Below are 19,979 nucleotides of genomic sequence, written 5' to 3' on the forward strand. Positions count from 1 at the left end.
TTTTTTATAAATTAATCATGTTTTGACACTTTTTTAACACTGCTCATGATGTTAAGAGTGTTTATGGTAGGCACAGTTTCAGAACACCCCAGTACTTCCCAGGGTTCTCGAATACCTGCAGTACCACTTATTTAACATCTTGTGGTTTATTTTAGATGTCATCTGCAATTTAATTTGCTGCAACACAACATTAGACAGTATTTGTTTGTCTTATCAAGGTGCAAAACAAAATACACCAGGCTTTTACTCAGCTATGCGACATCGGTGAGGTGGTGCTGAATAATATGCATGAAATTAATGTACAGCACAGTTTTTCCAGAAATATCCCCAGTAGTCCCCAGTACAAATAATTACTGCTAATGGATTTTTCAGTTACAAGAAGCTATTTGTTATGAAGCCATTATATTATGATAGTGGATAACATGATAAAATATTATTGGTAGTCTTTACATGATATGGTTAGATTTTACTGACTCTTCAGATTTGTTTCAGAACTAGATTGATAAATAATTAGATTATTTCATGGAAAATACAATGCATGCCTTCAAATACAGTGAAAGGCAGTAACAGTAATGAATAACAATGGTTCACAAAAACACCAGTGAAGTCCTATTTCACAATTCTGTGCTTTCTGAAAAGGTCAAATATGCTTCTTGTATTGTCAAACTATTTTGGAAATATTTTTGCTTTATGCAATTTCATGTGACATGTAAATTATGGCACTTTATTAGATGTTATACGTTCTTCACAATATAGGCAATGCAGTTTAAGTGCTCATTAGACAATATACATCTACAGAACAGTGAAATAATATTTTAAAATTAGATAAAATCTTTTACCTTCCTGGTTAAAGATATTAACATTCAAATTCTAATACTATGAACTGATACTGTTATACAATGTGATCCCAGTATGAAACCAGACTTATCCAACATGAGTTGAAAGGTGAGGATGTCCCTTCCTACTTGCTTGCTGAAAATGTTCAACTTGACAGGTATACAAATAAGCAAGGAGTCAGGGATTCATTTCTGGAGGATTTGATTTTACTTTCATGGGAGGTGTACCTTCACGGTCTTCATCAGCTGTGTTTATCTGAACAGTTCCATCTACTGTGTTGTTGTACACTCTCCGATTAAGTTGGATAACAGTAGTCTTTGACTGTAGCGAGAATGGTCCATTTGCACTAGATCTTTGCTTGCAGTGAAAAAGTTTGAGAAAACATCCATAAAACTGAAAAAGAAAATATGCCAAATTAAATAGTATTTTAGATAAACTGCTGTGATTATAATTTATTAAAATCTGCATGAGTGTCCATGGAGAAGATATATGCTGTTTCTTTAAATAGTTTTTCTTTTTGTGTAGGACATAATCAGCAAAATGTGATTTCTGTGGCAGGTAATGATCCCGATTCTCACAAAATGTTATATACTGAAAGGATAACAATCAGTGACAAAGTGCAGGGTTAACTGATAGCTGACATGGCTTTTTATGAAGAAAAGAAGAAACATTTATGCATTGTTCTATAAAGACCATACAACTTGTCTGTGGCATTTAAAAATGTCAGTGTCTGAAGGTCTAAAACTCTGAATGACACTATCTTAATATTCAAGTACATAAAACTGGAAGAGCCAAATGGCAGATCTTTTTTTTTTTAATTCCTGTCAAATGAAAATGGCGAACTTTCATTTTTCAACTTCATTTAAGTGCTGTGGTCTTTAAGCTAATGTTAGAAGTTGTACTTGTAATTTTTGTTTATCCCTTCCCTGCCTTTGCTTTACTCTTTTCACCCAATTTGGAAGAGCCAACAAACCTTCAAGCCATTGGTTTCTAAACGTGTCAATGGCAAACCAACCCTATACTGGCGATTCAGAGGTTGGAAGAAGGGTATGTACCTCTCCAATGACACCACACACAGGAAGTCGAAGGGGTCACTGTTTGACGAGAGCCCAGTCCGACTAATCCCATCCTACCCTTGGCTGCGCTTGGCTAATTTGCGCGTCCCTGCTTGGGGAATTGTGGTCACTGTCGACTCCGACATGACGCACGGTTCAAACCCATGATTGTGTAGCTCAGCCTGCAATCTGGTTTGTGTACCTTTATCCGCTGAGCCACTCTGGAGGCGTCAACCTTCAATTTGCTTTCGACACTCTTTATTATTTCTTTGAAAGAGCAATTTAAAACTTACTGTTTCCTCAGAAGTAACTATCTGTTGCGGATCTTGATGTTTTGTCTGCCCTGTGAAGCTCACAATTTGAGACATCTACCAGTTAGTAGTACTGTTGAGCAAAGTGCGAACTAATTCTGATGAAAAGAAGACCGGCTTCAGGAATCCCCGATTTGGCACTTAACTCTGGGATATGAATATAAGAAAGGCACTTAGTTATCACTGAGATTTTCCTAAAGGCAAGAGTGTGTTCAGAGGTTGTGTGTAAAATCAACAGATTACACATTTCTAATAAAGCTGCAGAAATTATTTTTTTGTCACCCAATTTCAACTTATAACATGCCTTGCAGTTTTGTTTTCAGTTTTAAAGAATTGGATAAACTTTAGAATCCTCAAGTGTAAAAACCTAAAAGACAATTGCACAGTGTTGCTTTAAATATACATAACCTAGGTGAGGACAGCTGGCCTAAAGTATACAGCTTAAAATGGGTAGTGTTTGAAGTGTTAAATATTCATTCCTGTACTTCAGTGGTGTGCGCTTTTGTGTCTTCCAGGAATTCTTATCATGATGTCTCTATGTGATGAAGTGGATGTCTACGAGTATGTCCCCTCTATCAGACAAACAGACCTGTGCCACTATCATGAACAATACTACGATGCTGCCTGCACACTGGGGGCATACCACCCTCTGCTGTATGAAAAGATGCTGATACAGAGAGTGAACATGGGAACAGAGGAAGATCTCAAGAAGAAAGGCAAAGTCACTTTGCCTGGATTCAGAGCCATAAACTGTAAACAGTAAATCGGCATTTGTGGAAAAAGTACAGAAATAAAATTTTACAATATTGCAATAATTTACCATGTGCTATTTAAGAAAATTAAGTACTTGAAAGAACTGTAAATGGCCAAATTAAGCTATAGTTCATTAGTACATTGATGAATATTAGAACATTTTTAAATGGTGTAAAGGCAAATACAGTATCTACTCCTACAGAAAAATGTTAAAAGTAATTTAATATTTGCATTGGCTAAAAGCCTAAAAAAACTAAAAGTGCTGGTTAGATATTCATAGAAGAATGCATGTAGGATAAGATTTTATATATGTGTGTGTTTTGTAGATGTCAGCTATTAATTTTAATTGTTTTTAAATCAGAAATTCCTGACAAATGTTGAAGTTATGGCGTAATGTCATAAAGTAGCAATTAATTCAACTGTGTTTCAAAATGTACAGTTATAAACTCCTATTAATAACCAATCCTGGCCTTCTTTATGAATTGATTAATAAAAATCTAGTTAATACAAAAGAGCAGAAGATTCACATATGCCTGGATGAAAAATTCATATTCAGTAAATCACACTTAAAAATGGATGTCGAAAAACAATCCATAAACAGTTGCGTATCAGATATTTAAGATGAGGTAAAGGACAAAATCAGTGAGATTCACACACACATAATGTGTTGATATAATAGTCCCTCTTTTGGTAGTAAATTCCACTGTAAAATAGTGTTGTGTGATTGCTTTTTTTAAAGTTAATTATATTGATAACGGACTAAGCTTGAGTAAAAAATAATTTGACATTTGTTGAGCAAATGTTTATGGAACTTTTTAAAACACCCTTTTCCAGTTTTCTAGTTTGTTCTTTCACTTCCATTCTGGTGTGTGACTTAATACAAATGCACTGTTTTTTTCAGAAAAAAAAGTATTTTTTTCCCCAATCATTCTACCAAGAAGACCAAGATTTGTTATTTGAAGGCTTTGATACTTGTGCATTTTATATTGTAATTAAATAGAAAATTGCATTTATACAGCATTTTACACAAAAAAGGGTAGCCACTTCATTACACCACCAAACTAAGTGATGAGCAGCAGTCATTGTGTTAGCAGCCCCAATACAATACAGATCTGGTTGAGAAGTGAGACATTTCTTCACTAATAAAATTTGGGGTAGTTCAGATGCCCAGAGTGGAGCTAGAAATACTGGATATTGTATCGTATATTACAGTTTGTACTGTATATCAACGATCCCCGATTCAAACATTGTTTTCAGTCATAATATCACAGTTAACAATACCTTATTCTGTACCAAAACTCATTATTATGAAATACATTAACACCCATCTGATTAGATGGGAACACCTGTGCACCTGGACATCGATGTGTTGTTTTTTTTGAGTTAGCATTGTTTAAGAGTATAATTTCACTATTTTCTTAATGTTCCAAGTGTACAGGATTTTTTTTAACTTTTGTATTTTTTTTCTAGTAAGCACAATCTATGTGATTTAACAGCTGAATCTATTTCAGAATGTTTTGCCAAAGAAGTACTAATAGAAAAAGTAATTTATGCTTATGCAACCAATGTCACAATACATCTTTTCATCATCAAAATGAAAGGCTTCAGGCTTAGTCAGTCATTCACCCAATGAAAAATTAACATCTTCAAGAAGATTTCATGAAGATTAGATATTTTGCAGGACTTTACTACAAATGTTTCTCAGCAAAATAGATTTATAGTTCCCCTTCTTAATCATAGTTTCTAATAATTTTGCCACACAATTTCTGCTTTTTTCGACATCTGTTTTTGGCCATTAAATTTCTATACTCCACTTTAATTCTAATTGAAAGCCTTTATTATTCTTCCAATTCTGATGTAATTTTAATGGCAATGAATGTGGCAATGTGTTTAAAGTAGTAATATCAGAAAACACTTAAACCACAAGTTGCTTTGCTTTCTTGCCTTATCTCATCTGTTACATCTCTTAAACTGTTTCATATTGAAGCTGAAAAGTTCAGATATTGTCTAATAATAATAATTAATAATAATTGCTTACACGTATATACTGTAGCGCTTTTCTGGACACTCCACTCAAAGCGCTTTACAGGTAATGGGGACTCCCCTCCTCCACCACCACCAATGTGCAGCATCCACCTGGATGATGCAACGGCAGCCATAGTGCGCCAGAACGCTCACCACACATCAGCTATTAGTGGGGAGGAGAGCAGAGTAATGAAGCCAATTCATAGATGGGGATTATTAGGAGGTCATGATTGGTAAGGGCCAATGGGAAATTTGGCCAGGACGCCGGGGTTACACACCTACTCCTTTCGAGAAACACCCTGAGATTTTTAATGACCACAGAGAGTCAGGACCTCGATTTTATGTCTCATCCAAAGGACGACACCTATTCACAGTACAGTGTCCCCGTCACTGTAGTGGGGCATTAGGACCCACATGGACCACAGGGTGAGCGCCCCCTGCTGGCCCCACTAAACCTCTTCCAGCAGCAACCTGCTGAAGTCTAGTGTTTGCCCTTTTGACTAATCCTAGTAAATGCTAATTCTAGGGATTTTGGTGACTTTTATATCTGAACAAATTTAATTACAACTCTCTTTCTGCCTTTCACACTTATGTGCATAACGTCTTAAAAAGAAAATTTTTGGGGTTAAATGTTTTTTGGTTAAAACTTCTATTTTAATCAGCAAGTGTTTAGATTGAGATAAATCAGCAATGGACAATTAGTGGTATTAATGGAACACAGCTTTTTAATTCAAAGTAGTTAGCAGCCATGTCACCCTGCAACTTACGATTGGCAGCCCACTGAAGCTAAGCAGGTGTGAGCCTGGTCAGTACCTGGATGGGAGACCTCCTGGGAAAAACTAAGGTTGCTACTGGAAGAGGTGTTAGTGAGGCCAGCTGGGGGTGCTCACCCCGCGGTCCATGTGGGTCCTAATGCCCCACTATAGTGACGGGGACACTATACTGTAAACAAGCGCCGTCTTTCAGATGAGACATAAAACTGAGGTCCTGACTCTCTGTGGTCATTAAAAATCCCAGGGTGTTTCTTGAAAAGAGCAGGGGTGTAACCCCGGCGTCCTGGCCAAATTTCCCATGCCTCCTAATAATCCCCCTCTATGAATTGGCTACATTACTTTGTTCCCCCCCCAACCGGCGGAGCAATGCACCGGTTGGAGTATTCTCGGTCGCATTTAATGGCAATGTCAGTTCAAACCACCAAATGGAGACGGGCGTGCCAACAAGTGGACCCTGCTGATGCGGGATTAACGCTAGGATGAGAGAGAGCTTTTTAATTCAAACTCAGTAATTTTAGCCGATGCATTGATCAAAGACACAGATTAAAATTGTTTAAAATATAAGATAAATGGTGTACCATTTTCACTGGCCTTAAGAACACTCTGAAATCCTTGGACCTTAGGAGATAGTTATCATTTGCAGAATTGTTTTTCCTGCAATGTCAAGTAAAACTGGAGATTATATTGAAAATGCAGTGAAGTAAATACGATTAAATCCAAATCAGAACACAGCTGATGCTTGCTGTATATTGTTATTGTACTTGATACAGTATTATATTACTAGTAGTAATATATAGTATATATAGTTCAGGTGGGTAGCTGCATCAGCATGCGTAGGCTGCAAAGGAACAAGTAATAGGTTTATTCCATGCTGAAAAAAAGAAGAAAGAGAACACAACGTTTCGGCCGTGGAGCCTTCTTCAGGTGTCACCTTCAGACACCTGAAGAAGGCTCCACGGCCAAAACGTTGTGTTCTCTTTCTTCTTTTTTTCAGCATGGAATAAACCTATTACTTGTTCCTTTATAGTATATATATTATTATAATAGTTATCATTAGTCAGTTTGTGCCAAAATAAGTCTTAAAAGATGGTTATTGATTATAGTCTGAATGCATATAATATGGGGACAGGAAACAAGCATATTTTTAAATGAGTAATGTAAATGAGTTAAAAAATGGAATTTAACCACAAATAATGCCTTGGGGAAATTTCATTTAGATACTCAGTTACTGGAGTGATTCAACTTGCTGAGACACAAGACTGAAAAAGCAATATCTGAAAATCTAAAACAATTCATTACTCAAATATAAGTGAAAGTTACTAACCCACATTTTATTTTCTGGTGCCTTTAGGAACTGGCTTGATAGTGCTCAGATTGAGTGTGAATGTAACTAATGCTGGCAATGCTGATCTGAGACACTAACCATGTTTGGGCCTGGTTGGTAAGAGGATATCAGATCTGTCAGGAAAACCAGGTTGCTGCTGTAAGTAATGTGAGTGATCCAATAGGTGGCACTCATGCCTCTGGACAGGAATTTTGTAAACTCATGCCCCAATATGGCCACATGGGCACTCTGCTGTAGGAGGTGCCATTCTTCCGAAAACATGTTATAACTGTGGTTCAGGTTTGTTCACTGCTTTCCTCAGCAAATTTCACATTGGGCTTGCACAGTCTGGCCTATGTAAGTTTCCAGTCTTATTTTCATTAGTGAAATATTTTCTCACTTCTTTAACTTATCCACTGTTTAGGGAAAGGCTACTGGCTACTGTGTCTGCACTTTCAGTGGTGAATGAAGTGGGTTCCCTCCATATGTAATCTTTTTTGGCATAAAAAGCGCTATACAAATGCAATTATTGTTATGATCATTACTGCTGCCGTATTATTTTTGTTTGTTCACATCTACCAGTCCTTGTGGATGCACTTGCTTTTTTTCGCATGGGTAATCCTGATATAAAGATTTCACTCTCTATAACATACTTGGTAAGGTAATAGGTAAAGCTGTTATGCTTCATGATGATGAACTAAAGACAAAATATCTAATAATTCCTGACTTTGGCTTTAGTCGGAAAATGTTAGATTCACCATCTAACCTGACATGGGAGACTTTGTGTTTTGTATTTTAATATCACTTGGTTTACCAATGAATATTGTTTACTGTATTTTCGTTACATGTCCTATAATTACTTGTTACTATTTTATTGTTATATAAATATTTAACTACTTAGCTTTCTTTCCACTACCCACTTATCTTATTGTTTTGACCGCACAAAAATATCTTCTTAGCTGAATGTTCTTCTTTAGATTGAGCCTTAGTACTTTCACTACAAGTTGCGTAATGAAGGCACAAATGTATACCATACAGTATACTATTATATATAAATAACCTATGATTGTGAAACACTGAATCAGCAAACTGTAAAAAAAAAACATTGTCAGTACTGTATTTCACAATATTTTTACATCTCATAAGATGCACAGGCATGAAGGTTTAACCAAGTCTTGGTCTTTTTTATTTTTTTAAAGTGTAGATTAAAATTTATATTGTCTGAATGTTGAGAATGTGGACTGTTCAACAAGATGTTTCACTTCATTTAATTATCAAATTCTAATATCATAACTGAGTGATTATAAGATGCATGAAACTGTATGTTTAACAAAACTTTTTTTTTTCTTTTAGTGTCAAAAGGTTGAATTTAATGCACTGTAGTGACAGCTGTTGCATTATTCTGTTTAAAGTTGAAATCTCAGAAAATGTTATAACAGCCTTAAATGCTCACAGGTTTAAAAAAATCAAAAGCCAACTCACATTAAACAGCCTTGTTTTTTTAATGTTAATGTTTTTTAGGAATTGTTCATCAATTTGTAATGAATTAACTCGGTTTTATACTAAAATTATTTGTAGAAACTGACAGTTTGTATACAGCTTGGAACTTTTTGTTTACTCTTTATTTACTGCATAAATAAAAATATTGTAAATAAAGTGGTAATGTCATTAATTATTCTAAAATTATGAAAACTTGAGCTGGAATTGACTGAAATAAGTTTCATCACTACATTCCAGACGGTCATATTGACCTGATATAAAAACTTATTGTTCTACTGTAAATAGTGGACCATAGCCACATGGGAATTGACAAATGATATTCATCAACCTCTGATTCTGGAGGATGACCATGTCCACTGGTTTTCATTCCATCCTGGACTCTTTAGGATTGTATTTGAATTAATTATTCGCTTAACGTCTCTATATTAACACTGAGGATTATATATTAACTATAAGCCTTTTTAAGTTAAAGTAAACCACGATCCTCAAGGATCAGAATGAATGTCACTATTATAAGTGCAAAATCCCCACAACTTCATGATAACTCACTTACCTGTTTGTTCATAAGAATGTATATCAGTGGGTTGAAGACAGTGCTGCTCTTTGCTAAAATAGAAGGCACAACACTGGCTATGGGTGATACAGTTCCCGGTCTACCAAATGTTGCTAGCATTGCAACCACTCCATAAGGTATCCAGCATAGCAAGTAGCACACTACTGTAGTAATCACCATGAAAAGGATATGGTATTCTCTTTTGCGGGCTGCAGTCTTTCTGATTTTCCCAACCTAAAAAGATTTAAAATGTAATTTATCATTTATTTCCTCCCTTAACAAAATGGCAGAGAAAATGTTTTGAGTATTAAGCATTCATTCATTTATCTGGAGCTTCACTGTTGCAATGTCATGAATGTAATGTTATTTAGACCTGCCTAAAATGAATGATATTACTTATAATTATTTACATATTCCTGACAAAATCTAAACATCCATTTCAGAAACATTTGCTGCGAATGTTTTCATGGAACAATTAATAAATGCCATATTTATGGTATTAAGTGTTGGTGGTTTAAAAACATTTGTTGAAGTAGTCTACTTCTATGTCATATGTCTCTGTTACCTATATTGTAATCTTATAGAAACCATAACTTAGTCATTCTTAAAATTTAAAATGTAATATTATGTTTAATATTTTAATATTATATTTTGATTTTAAAGGACAAGAGTTACATTCAGATTAAAGTGACATCCAACAAAACAACAATTAATCTAAAAAATCTGTATTTGTTCCATGTGTACAATGAAAGTATTGTGTCTTCCTTGATTTAACCACCCCTTGATGCATTATTTAGGACCTTGGCATTATAGTTATTCATTGAGGGCAGATATTTATGAGCCTAAAAATGTAACTGTAAATGTAAAAAATGACACTGTCGATCTGGCCAGTGAAAGAATGAGCCCATAACCCTAATGAAATATTAACTCACCTGTTTCACTGCATATAAAAGGCGCCCATAACAATAGACCATGACCAGAACCGGAACAGCTAAGCAGAAGATGAAGAGACAGATAATGTAGGATATTGATTGGGATGACCTAGCTGTCCAGGTTACAGAACAACTTGTTCCAGCTCCTTCAAGACCATAGCTGCTCCAGCCCAGGAGTGGAGGTACTGTCCACATCAAGGAGTACAACCATGAGCCCCCCACTGCTAGGAGGGGCTTCCTGTAGTCTGTGGCTTGCTTGCTGCAGACCGTTAAGGTGCTGTAGCGGTCATAAGACAGCACTGCCAGTGAGATCAAGGACACAATGCCTAAGAAAGAAGAGAAGGACAACATTGAATGTTACTGACATTTCTTCAGGGTCATAAGACCAAAAAAAGAGATCTTAAGAGACATCAATCCTAAATTTGCATATTAAGGTTTCATATTCATCAATTTCCCTACTGGATTAATAAAGTATTATCTATCTATCTATATTAAGGTTTTATGCATAAACATCTGCATCACAAGTTATAAAATGATTGGCCTAGATACCATTGGTTGAGCCTGGGCTACGTAAGTAGCCATGTGTTACTGGGATTCCCCAAGTACAACTGACTCCCTAAGGATGGATGGGGCAGCGTTAACTTGGGTTTACAGAGCTTTCTGTGCAGCACTGATTCCTGTCAACTGCTGGGTACCTTTATTTTTTTAGGCATGTCAGTGAGAGACACGCTGGTTACTCTAACAGTGCCCACCGTCCTGTGAAACATTGGAGAATTTGAAGCATGAAAAACAAAATAATGACTTAAACTTCTGTGGATGTCAGAGTTCTGTTGGAGTACCATTTCCTCATTCACAAAAAAATCTCACCTTGAAAGACAACTTAACATCTGGATTCAATAGCAATACTAAAGGGAAAACAGTCAGTTTAAAATGTGTTCAAATCTATAACTTCCATACATTTTTAAGCTTTTTTCAATAGATGTTCTTGAGTCAAATAAACAAATTGTCACGCCCGACATCCCTCCCTAGAGGGCTCTCCACTGCTCTCATTATTGTCCGTGTGATTAAGCTCTCCAGGTGTACCCTTTTAGTGTTATTATTTAAAGACCAGCTCCTCCAGTCCTCGGGGCTCATCATTAGGGTAAGATGTCGCGAGGCCTGCCTAGCACCAGGAAACCCTACGTCCGTCTCCTGAGGGCATAGGCCTCATCCCCGACATCTCCCGCTTCCTGAGCCCGGGGTCTGGAGGATCTCGCCCCGTCACCCTTGGACCTCCATGTTTTGTTTGTCCGTGTGCTCCCCCCTCCCGGGGATTTTAACTTTGTCGCGTTCCAGGATGGATTCCTTGTTGATGGACTCTCGGACTGTGCTTTGACCTGCCTTTGGACCCGTTTGGATTTGGATGCCGTTTTTGTCTTCCCTGTACACTGTCTCACGGATTGTCACTTTTATTTTTGTGCACTATTAAACCCCTGTGTGTTCCCTTTTACCACGCCTCCTGTTTTCTCCAGCTTACCGCATCGCATAGGGTCTTCTACAAGATCTGACACGGATTTCAGTCCGTGTTCCTGACACAAATCTTTTCAATTTTACTACAAAAATCCTGAAAATGTCTTTTTGTTATAACAATATGCAGTATGTACTTTTCATACTGTGCTTTTACTGCTGGCATTACTGATATAATGTTTTTGTTTGTTAAATGACAGTACATTGCTGAATTTAACCTTTTTTATTTTAATTCAGCTGAGTTGCTATTTTAAAATGCATTTTACAGTTTTCTCTTTTGTCTGAATTTTAGTAGTGCCTATAATAAAAATAATTTATGTACTCTACCAATGCAAATAGTGTCAGTGTCTGTAGTCTTGCCTCTTTCTGAATTAACACTGTTTGGGCCTTAATGACACTCTGTGCCCCTGTGATACTACAGTATACTGTAAATGACTCAACTATGTTTCTAATCTCTCAAATGTTGCTGATTGCAGTGGTCTTGCAAAAAGAAATATTAAATACTGTATTTATCCTTTTATAAATGATCTTAAACTAATGTGATGTGCACTAATGTTTACCGTTTCTTTCATCTTTGTTGGGATATTTTAAAATGTCTTATTCTAAAATTATTGCTTTTTTTACTACAGATTTGTCTTTTTTGTTGTAGAAAATAACATATTCAATGACATTTGTATTTGACCATTCAGAGGTCAAAGATCACAGGCAAGAAAGAATATCCTAATTTATATATACAGCACAACCAGTTGGTTGGCCAACCAGTTTCAGGATGAGACACTGAATAGAACAAAAATAGAACAAAAATCAAGATGAAAAAAAGAAGCAAGAAAACACAACTTTTCGGCCATGGAGCCTTCTTCAGGTGTGAGAAAATAGACATCATACTGTATAATGGCATACCTTCTGATAGTAACGGTTCATAATTATAGTACTGGACTGTGATATTTCTGCTATATCCTTATCTGTTGTGTTTGTTACTACTTGTATTTGCCATCACCAACAGATATTTGAAAATAACACTAAATATGAGTTCCACTCCAACAGTCTCTTTTGTACAATATAGTGTATTCATTTTAATGTGGTGCATCTGGGAAATGCAGATTATTACAGAAATACAGATTGTCACACCTGAAGAAGGCTCCACGGCCAAAACATTGTTTTCTTGCTTCTTTTTTTCAGCATGGAATAAACCTGCTTGTTCTCATTAATTCGAAAAATACATTAATTAGTAAGACAAAAGCAGTGGTTAGGTACAATCTAGCTATCTTAAGTGACTTAAGGTCAGAAATCAATGTTAATTGTAAATTTCAGTCTGGAACTTGATAAAATGCTGCATTCTAACACTATAATTGGGATAAATGTATATCTTTATGAAACATTTAACCTTATAAGTCAGGATAAAACATATACCTTTATATTGATCTATTCAGTCCAATCTGAATGTTTGAAAAAATGCACATTGCTTTATAATTGTAAAATAAATTACAGCCATGCAGCTTTGTTTTTCTGTGGTTACATGTTTATAGGCTAATCAATGTCAAGTCAGCTCTTAATCAGCTTGAAAAATACACACAATCTGCTATATGAGCAAAGACTGTATCAAAGAGCACAACCATCAGGAAAAACTGGAAAAGGCACCCCCTGTTGTCTTTGAGAAAAAAGATTATTATGTCCATTACAACATAATTTAACTCTTCCTGAGAGACAAAAATAATCTTCATTAATAGAGAAGGAAACTAGGAGACACCAGTGCTGAAATGTTGCTTTTTGTATCCTTTCTTTATTTTTTCCATTTGCTTTTCATCTTTCCACCACGATCATTCTCAGAAGTGCCAGAAAAATCTACACTCCTATGGAAGAGTAGTACAGATTGACAATCATTTTCAGAGGATATATAAATAGACTTGTACATATATACAGTATATAGTCACATTTCTAAAAAATATGTATGTTTCCTTTACACAACACCTTAAAATTAATTAACTCCATGAGACCATTTGGTAAGATACATATCTATAAATATCATAATATTCATATATCCATATATTTTTATGTTGTAAAATTTAAAGTTTTATTAAAATTAAATCTACATATGCAGGTATACTTATTTATTTCCTACGCATTTATCTCCCTACCATTAACACTTCCTTTTTGACATTGTGCCTTAGTACTTTGATTCTTGTCTAGTTTTGAAATTGTACTACATACTGTAAATGTTATCAGGTTTATCTTGAAAAGTAAATTAAAAAATTACTGAAACACCTTTTTCTGATTTCCCTGTTAATTACACTTTGAATTCATAATTCCAAACTTAGCTTTGCCAAACTGAAAAGGTCATAGTATATACACATCCTTATATGCAAGACATTTTAAAACTTCCAGAACATTAAAAACATGTATAAATAACACAAAATAAGAAAAGACATTAGTACAACTAATGACATTTGTGGTGGCTATAACATCTTTAACCCTTTGATAACTTTGTACAGATTGGTTTTCTTCAATGCATTATTTTTCTTTAGTTAAGTAAAAAAAGGTGTTCTTGCTTAAAGGTGGAAATATTTAATACATTTGATGCCTCACTATTTACAAGCATTTGGGAAGCAATTTTGTTCTGTGATTGAACTGACTGAAAACCCCACAGGGTATTACAGAACAAAGATCAGATCTCAGTACTATGATTATGTTTTATATGGCATGACTTAAAAGCACTGACATTTCAAAGCCACTTACACAGTCTGCTGCAAGCTTTTTTGAGGTCACCTTGCTGGCTACCAATGAACAAAGGAAGACAGGAAATGCAACTTATATACAATACTACTTAGCTGCAGCAGCAGCAGCAATGTGTATAATACTACAGTATACCACACCGATGTTTAACACAGGCAGAGGCAGAAAAAGATTTTAGATAAAAATGTTGTTTTGAAAGTCTAAGAGCAATATGAATCAATATTTTATGTAAACTACTGTACTTTCCTATGTCTCATAGTCAGAAAAAGCTGTAAGGGATTGCAAACAGATTGATGGCTCAAATACCACCATTTTATTGTTGAAACCTTAAAATATAAGTGACTCTTATATTGAAAGAAAAGAAAAACAATATATTACCCAATCTTAGTCATTTATTAACTGAGTTTAAACTCACGAAAATTAAGCTGCAACCATGAAACTAAAGCAACATTTTTTATTCTGAAACCAATTATACGTATATAATTTATAACGTACGAAACACCGAACATTTTTCCTTATGAATATTTTTTTTCTTGAACTAAGAAAAGAAAGCTCCAGCCACAGAGTGCTTCCCACAAAAAAGCGAAATGAGTGGAAGATAAAGTTTGTTTTTCAAAATTGATAAAACAGAGGGCACCGGTTTGTAAAAGTTGATAACATTATGCTTTGCCATGTAATTATATTCATTCTCTTATGATTAATGCTCTACATGACCCACAGCTAATTTTGAAAAATTAACAACTGCAGTTCTTAGAGACCTTGCCTAAAGCCAACACAACCAGCAAAAATCCTGTTTTATTGATTTACTAGCTTGTGAATACGTTCTTAAGAGACAGTGAATAGAATGAATACTGAATTAATTACAGCTGATCAGGCATCATTCATGGAAAGCATTAATAATCAGTCCAATTTTCTCACATGTGGATAATGACAGTGAGATTCCTTTCACAGGCAGCATCATGTTGAACAATTGTATTCAAAGCTGTTTTTCATATTAAATAAAAGTGTAGACAGAACTGATACTGATAACAAAAGCACCATGGTGTTGAGAAAACCGTCGAGATTTAAAAAATGTAGATAACATCTGACGATGGCATGATTTATATGTATTTAAAAACTGTGTCTAGTTTGGAGTCCAGTTTACCACAATTGTTTGCCACTTGATATCTAAATTTAATAAGGTTTCCTGGGACTTTAGGTAAAATGGTTTCAATATTTATGTTAAAATTGGTAACATCATGGAATATTTTTCTTTGCCTTTTCATATGGAAAGGGTCCGAGATGCACGTTTGTCTTTGCAATCTCCCTGTGTAGAACAGGACTCGTTCCTGTACTTAGAAGTAAAGAATGCGTGATTTCAAAATAAGGCAGTTATAATATAAAACGTAACAAAATGTTTAAAAATGTCACGCCAAGAAACGCTTATTATAAAATTATTGTTCTAGTATAATTAAAGAGCACTATCACATCAACTAGGAGATGATGGAAGTGCTGCTTCTTTGCCCTTTAGGTTGAAATAAATTCATACTCCAACATGTAATTCTTTACTGTGAATTCTTGAGTGTTTCAATTGAATTGGCTGAAACAGTAAATACCACTACACACCTTGCAATTGAAATATTAATTGTTAGAATTGACTTCACAGATTATACAAATGCTTGTAAAAAGTAAATTCCTGGAGCCCTGGCATGTGGTGGTCTATATTCAGAACTGATTGCTTACTTTGCCAGGAATATTTGTTTAGATGTCTTAAAAGTATGGACTTTCTAATAAGAGTGTCTTTGCTGTATGAAACATGTTCACAAGCAAGGCTGAAATTGAGAGTAAAATAAACAATACTCCTTTGGTCTAGTAGTAGAGTGGTTTCCAATCCTTGTCCCAAAAGGACACTGTCTTCTGCTTCTGGTCCAGCTGACTTCTTAATCACAGGCTAATTCATTTCAGTATTCTATTTGGAGGATATTTGTAAATTTGCTTTCAGCTCTTATAAGCTCAAATGGGATTTGGAACTGGCAGTTGGTATCTGCCCTGTACCAGTTTCTGAATTTCAGAACTGTCCTCATTCAGGTGTGTTGTCGGAAACGTAAACATTGGATCTATGTAAAAAGCAAAAACGCCGCGAGAGTGCCTGACACAGTATCATTATTGCCTGCTTTTGTTCATCTTGAATTGATCCATTACTAAGAGCTGTTTTGTCAGAAATAACAAGTTGAGGCAAGGAAAGGTCACGTAAAGTTCCGTTCTGTGTGAAACCGTATTTATGACACTCCGTTTCCAAAGAAACACATTTAATAAAAGTCTTGCACTGAAGAATTCGAGTTCACATTGAATACAAATCTCCGAGGCTAGGCTTGTGAACCGCTGTTCTAGAAACATTGAGCTACAAGTTGAACTAATTAAATTATTGATGTTAGAATTGGTATTTTATCATTATTCAATTATAACATCTGACCTTAAACATACTGCATGTATACATACATGCAGTTATTTGACACATACATTCCAACACTAAAACATATTAAATCTTTGTTGTAATACCAGTGCTATTACAATAATACATGCCATCTGGACATGCTTCTGACTCGAGGCTTTCTGAACGTTGCATTGCAGCTCAACATTATCAGTGCATTTGTGCGGCTAAATCCACGTTTTACAAAAGCACAACATGAACAAAAGTACATTATCTCATGGGATTTCATTGTACATGGTTTGATTTTAGGCCACCTGGTTATAACCAGACTGAAGTCAATAACTGCATTAAGACACATTTGAATTATGGGGGGGAAACTCATTAAAATGATTGCTTTGCTGCATTTTGTCCTGATGACTGTACATAGTGAGAGTGAAAACGGTGTCCTACTGTACGTAGCCTTTTACAAGTAACATCATCATCCAGAGTACTTTTTTCTTTCCTCCGGTTGAAAGAAATTATCCGAAACCCGCGTTTTGTTACAACAAAAGGCAACAACAATAATAAAAACACAGCGTGATTTATTTTATCGCTTGTATAAAATCTGATTTTATCAATACATCTGTTTTCAAATTTCCAGTAATTGTCCTTTAAATTTACAAGGTATATGTGTAATTTCCTTTAACCAAACAGTACAATTACATTCTGGTGCAGTGCTAATTTCAGAGAAGAGAATGCATCTGTTCTGTCGAGTAATAAACTGACTCTATATTAAGTGTTTTTATCTATACTCACCAAAGCAGGAATTGATAAAGCCATACCACATGCAGCCTTGTTTTCCTACTAACCATCTTCCTCGGATGCTCGAAGCGAAACTCAGTGTGGTGCCAAAGACACAGACGAGCATGTCACTCACACTGATGTTTAACAGAAGCATGTTCACGGGTGTCCTCAGAGTTTTAAACTTGCAGAATAGGACGAGCACGATTAGGTTATTAAAGAAACCAAAAATCAGAATAGATCCCAAAAACACAGACACCACAGTATGTCCTGTCCTGGATAATTTCTCTTCTGACCCTTCGCCCCATTCTTGGTCGAGAGAAGAAAATGGATCTTCTCCGCTCAGATTGAAGCTGTGATTGAGATTACTTACTTCAAAAAACATACTCGCGTTCCGCAGCTAGAATATCAGAGTTCACAGCATCTGATTCGTTTCGTTAACACAAGAAATTATATCCTTGGATAAATATAAAAAGATCAGTTAGCTGTGCAAGTTCTTCATCCAGACAACGCTTTATCTTGAAAGCAAATAATGTTATTGTCAAATAAGAAAAATGGTATATATATGCTCCTTAAAATCCGCATCAATTTGAAAGAGAAGCCATTAAGGGAGCGTTTTAAATGACGTTAAAAAATAATACTGATGTATCGTGTCAGTTTGAAAGAGAAAGTTTTTTTTTCATTTTCGTTACGTTGATTCTACAGAGACTTTTGAAATTTAGTGTAATGTTGCTGCAATGCAATTGTTATATCAAATATTCAATGAATCAGTCTCGACTAACATTAAATTAAGGACATTTGTCTGTTTTGCAGTCATCTCATCAATGATACTGGATACTGAGCATCCCAATTCCCGATAGTCCAGTTTATAACAGGTGTTCTCGTTTGCAGCATCCTGTGAAGCACTTAGCCCAGAGGGTGTAATACATTAAAATTACGAATGAGAAGAATTACTAATATAAAACATAAAACTATCCAAATTTAATATATCTGATGAGAGAATGTTAGGAACTTTTAAGTTCCAGGCAACCTTTTGCTTTCTATTGCCGAGTTAGAATTCCAAGAAAAGATACCGATAACTTTGGAGTTTAATCGCTGTGAATAGCATTCCTCTTCAGTGTGGTCCGAATCGCGGCACATCTCAAACTTATCGTCTCTTCAACATTACACATAGATTACATATAGAGGAAAAAAAAACTAAACTGTCTTAACGTTGGCTGGGACATGACAGAATGACGTATGCAATCACGTCTTGAGGATGCTGTAACTACCCTAGCAGTCTGTTGGTTAAGACGTTGTATATGTCACAGGATGACGACAGTTAAAAAGGGGCAAAGGCTTAGGGGGTGTGACTGAGTTTGCATTTAGTAATAGCGGCTAGTGATTTTGTGAGTGTAGGAGTTTGTGTTTTTCCTCTCCTTAATCAACGTCTTCAGCAGTAGACGGGGGGCAGGTAACATTAAGGACTGAATAGCATACTGTTTCCTCAGACATAACTCAATTACATTTTAAGTATTGACAGAGGTAAGTGGGAAGAGTGGGCAAGAAAGGAAACAAATGATTGAGAGGGCTCCAGGACACCTGGAAGTCTGACAGTTCTCAAACATCCGATATTGCTGAGTTTCTTCCTTTAATTACCTGGATGTACCTGCCCCTGACAGTGAGAATGGCAGACCCCCACAGAGTGAGATTGGCTGGCCAAAAAAATAAAAACCTGGACCCGGACAGATACAGAACTCTCTTTCTCATGCAGACCCATCTATGCAAGACAGCCAGAGCAAGGGAAGCCTCTTTCCGAGAGACCTCAGGACAGAAGAACATTTGTAATTGAAGGAACTACATACTAAAGGAGGTCTTAATGACAGAACTGAGGCACTGTGCTGGAACTTCAATTTTCTTGGGACAAGGAGCAAAGGACCTGGCCTGGAGATCTGGTACTGAGACAACAGAGTTGAAACAGATTAGGACCTGCAGGAGGATTTCCAGTATAGCCCGGCCATTGCAGCATTGCAGAGACTGGGGAGATCGGACTGTGTGGCATCTTTTTTTGCTCTTGCTTCTTTTTCCCATCAGGGACTAGTGTAGACTGTTTTGTTTTCTACTTTTATGAATTAAATATACTTGTTCTGTATAGCTAAAAAGGACTTTAATGTGACGTTTCCTTTTTTACCTAAAGGAACCTCTGGTAAAAGAATGTATCCCTTGGAGATATTTGGTCTGTTGTGGGTTATGTGTTTTCTCTTAGACAATGGGGAGTGCTGTATTCACTAGAGAGGGGAATTTATGCAACACTAATGCCAGGTGATGGCCTGTGAGTGCCCTGGTATTTATGGTAGATATAAAGAACCAGTTACAGACGTAAAAGGACCCTTAAAGTTGCTAGGTGATGTAGTCAGCTACCTACATCTAGATTTTATTTTGAGATATATGTAAGGCTTTTTGTTACAAAGTCAAAGATGAAAATGTTTAATCCATCAAAACACAAAGAAG

The 19,979-nt window shown here is 35.8% G+C and overlaps 2 protein-coding genes across 4 annotated transcripts in view; one reads left to right on the forward strand and one right to left on the reverse strand.

Annotated features, from left to right (window-relative positions):
• The window catches only part of LOC148835793 (beta-galactoside alpha-2,6-sialyltransferase 2-like), a 39,182-nt gene extending 35,515 nt beyond the window's left edge, over positions 1–3,667 (forward strand). Inside the window, exons 7-8 of one of the 3 annotated variants that reach the window (XR_016090994.1) lie at positions 1,800–1,884; positions 2,719–3,667. Coding sequence is in view for 2 of the 3 variants with exons in the window: in XM_088914612.1 (XP_088770738.1) it covers positions 2,719–2,966 (248 nt within the window). In the remaining variant the exon portion in view is untranslated. Of the gene's footprint in view, positions 1–1,362; positions 2,692–2,718 lie in introns of those variants that run through there. The other 2 variants (XM_088914612.1, XM_088914614.1) reach the window with 2 other exon arrangements.
• On the reverse strand, positions 343–18,638 carry tmtops2b (teleost multiple tissue opsin 2b). Its single transcript, XM_088914616.1, has 4 exons — positions 17,505–18,638; positions 10,064–10,389; positions 9,132–9,365; positions 343–1,230 (listed from the first exon to the last, which is right to left on the reverse strand). The coding sequence occupies exons 1-4, from the start codon at positions 17,872–17,874 to the stop codon at positions 1,015–1,017; spliced, it is 1,146 nt and encodes a 381-aa protein (XP_088770742.1). The 5' UTR covers positions 17,875–18,638; the 3' UTR covers positions 343–1,014.
• Positions 18,639–19,979: the final 1,341 nt, after the last annotated feature.

The sequence above is a fragment of the Atractosteus spatula genome, chromosome 4, assembly GCF_055471065.1.
Source record: "Atractosteus spatula isolate fAtrSpa1 chromosome 4, fAtrSpa1.hap1, whole genome shotgun sequence".
Classification (NCBI taxonomy): domain Eukaryota; kingdom Metazoa; phylum Chordata; class Actinopteri; order Semionotiformes; family Lepisosteidae; genus Atractosteus; species Atractosteus spatula.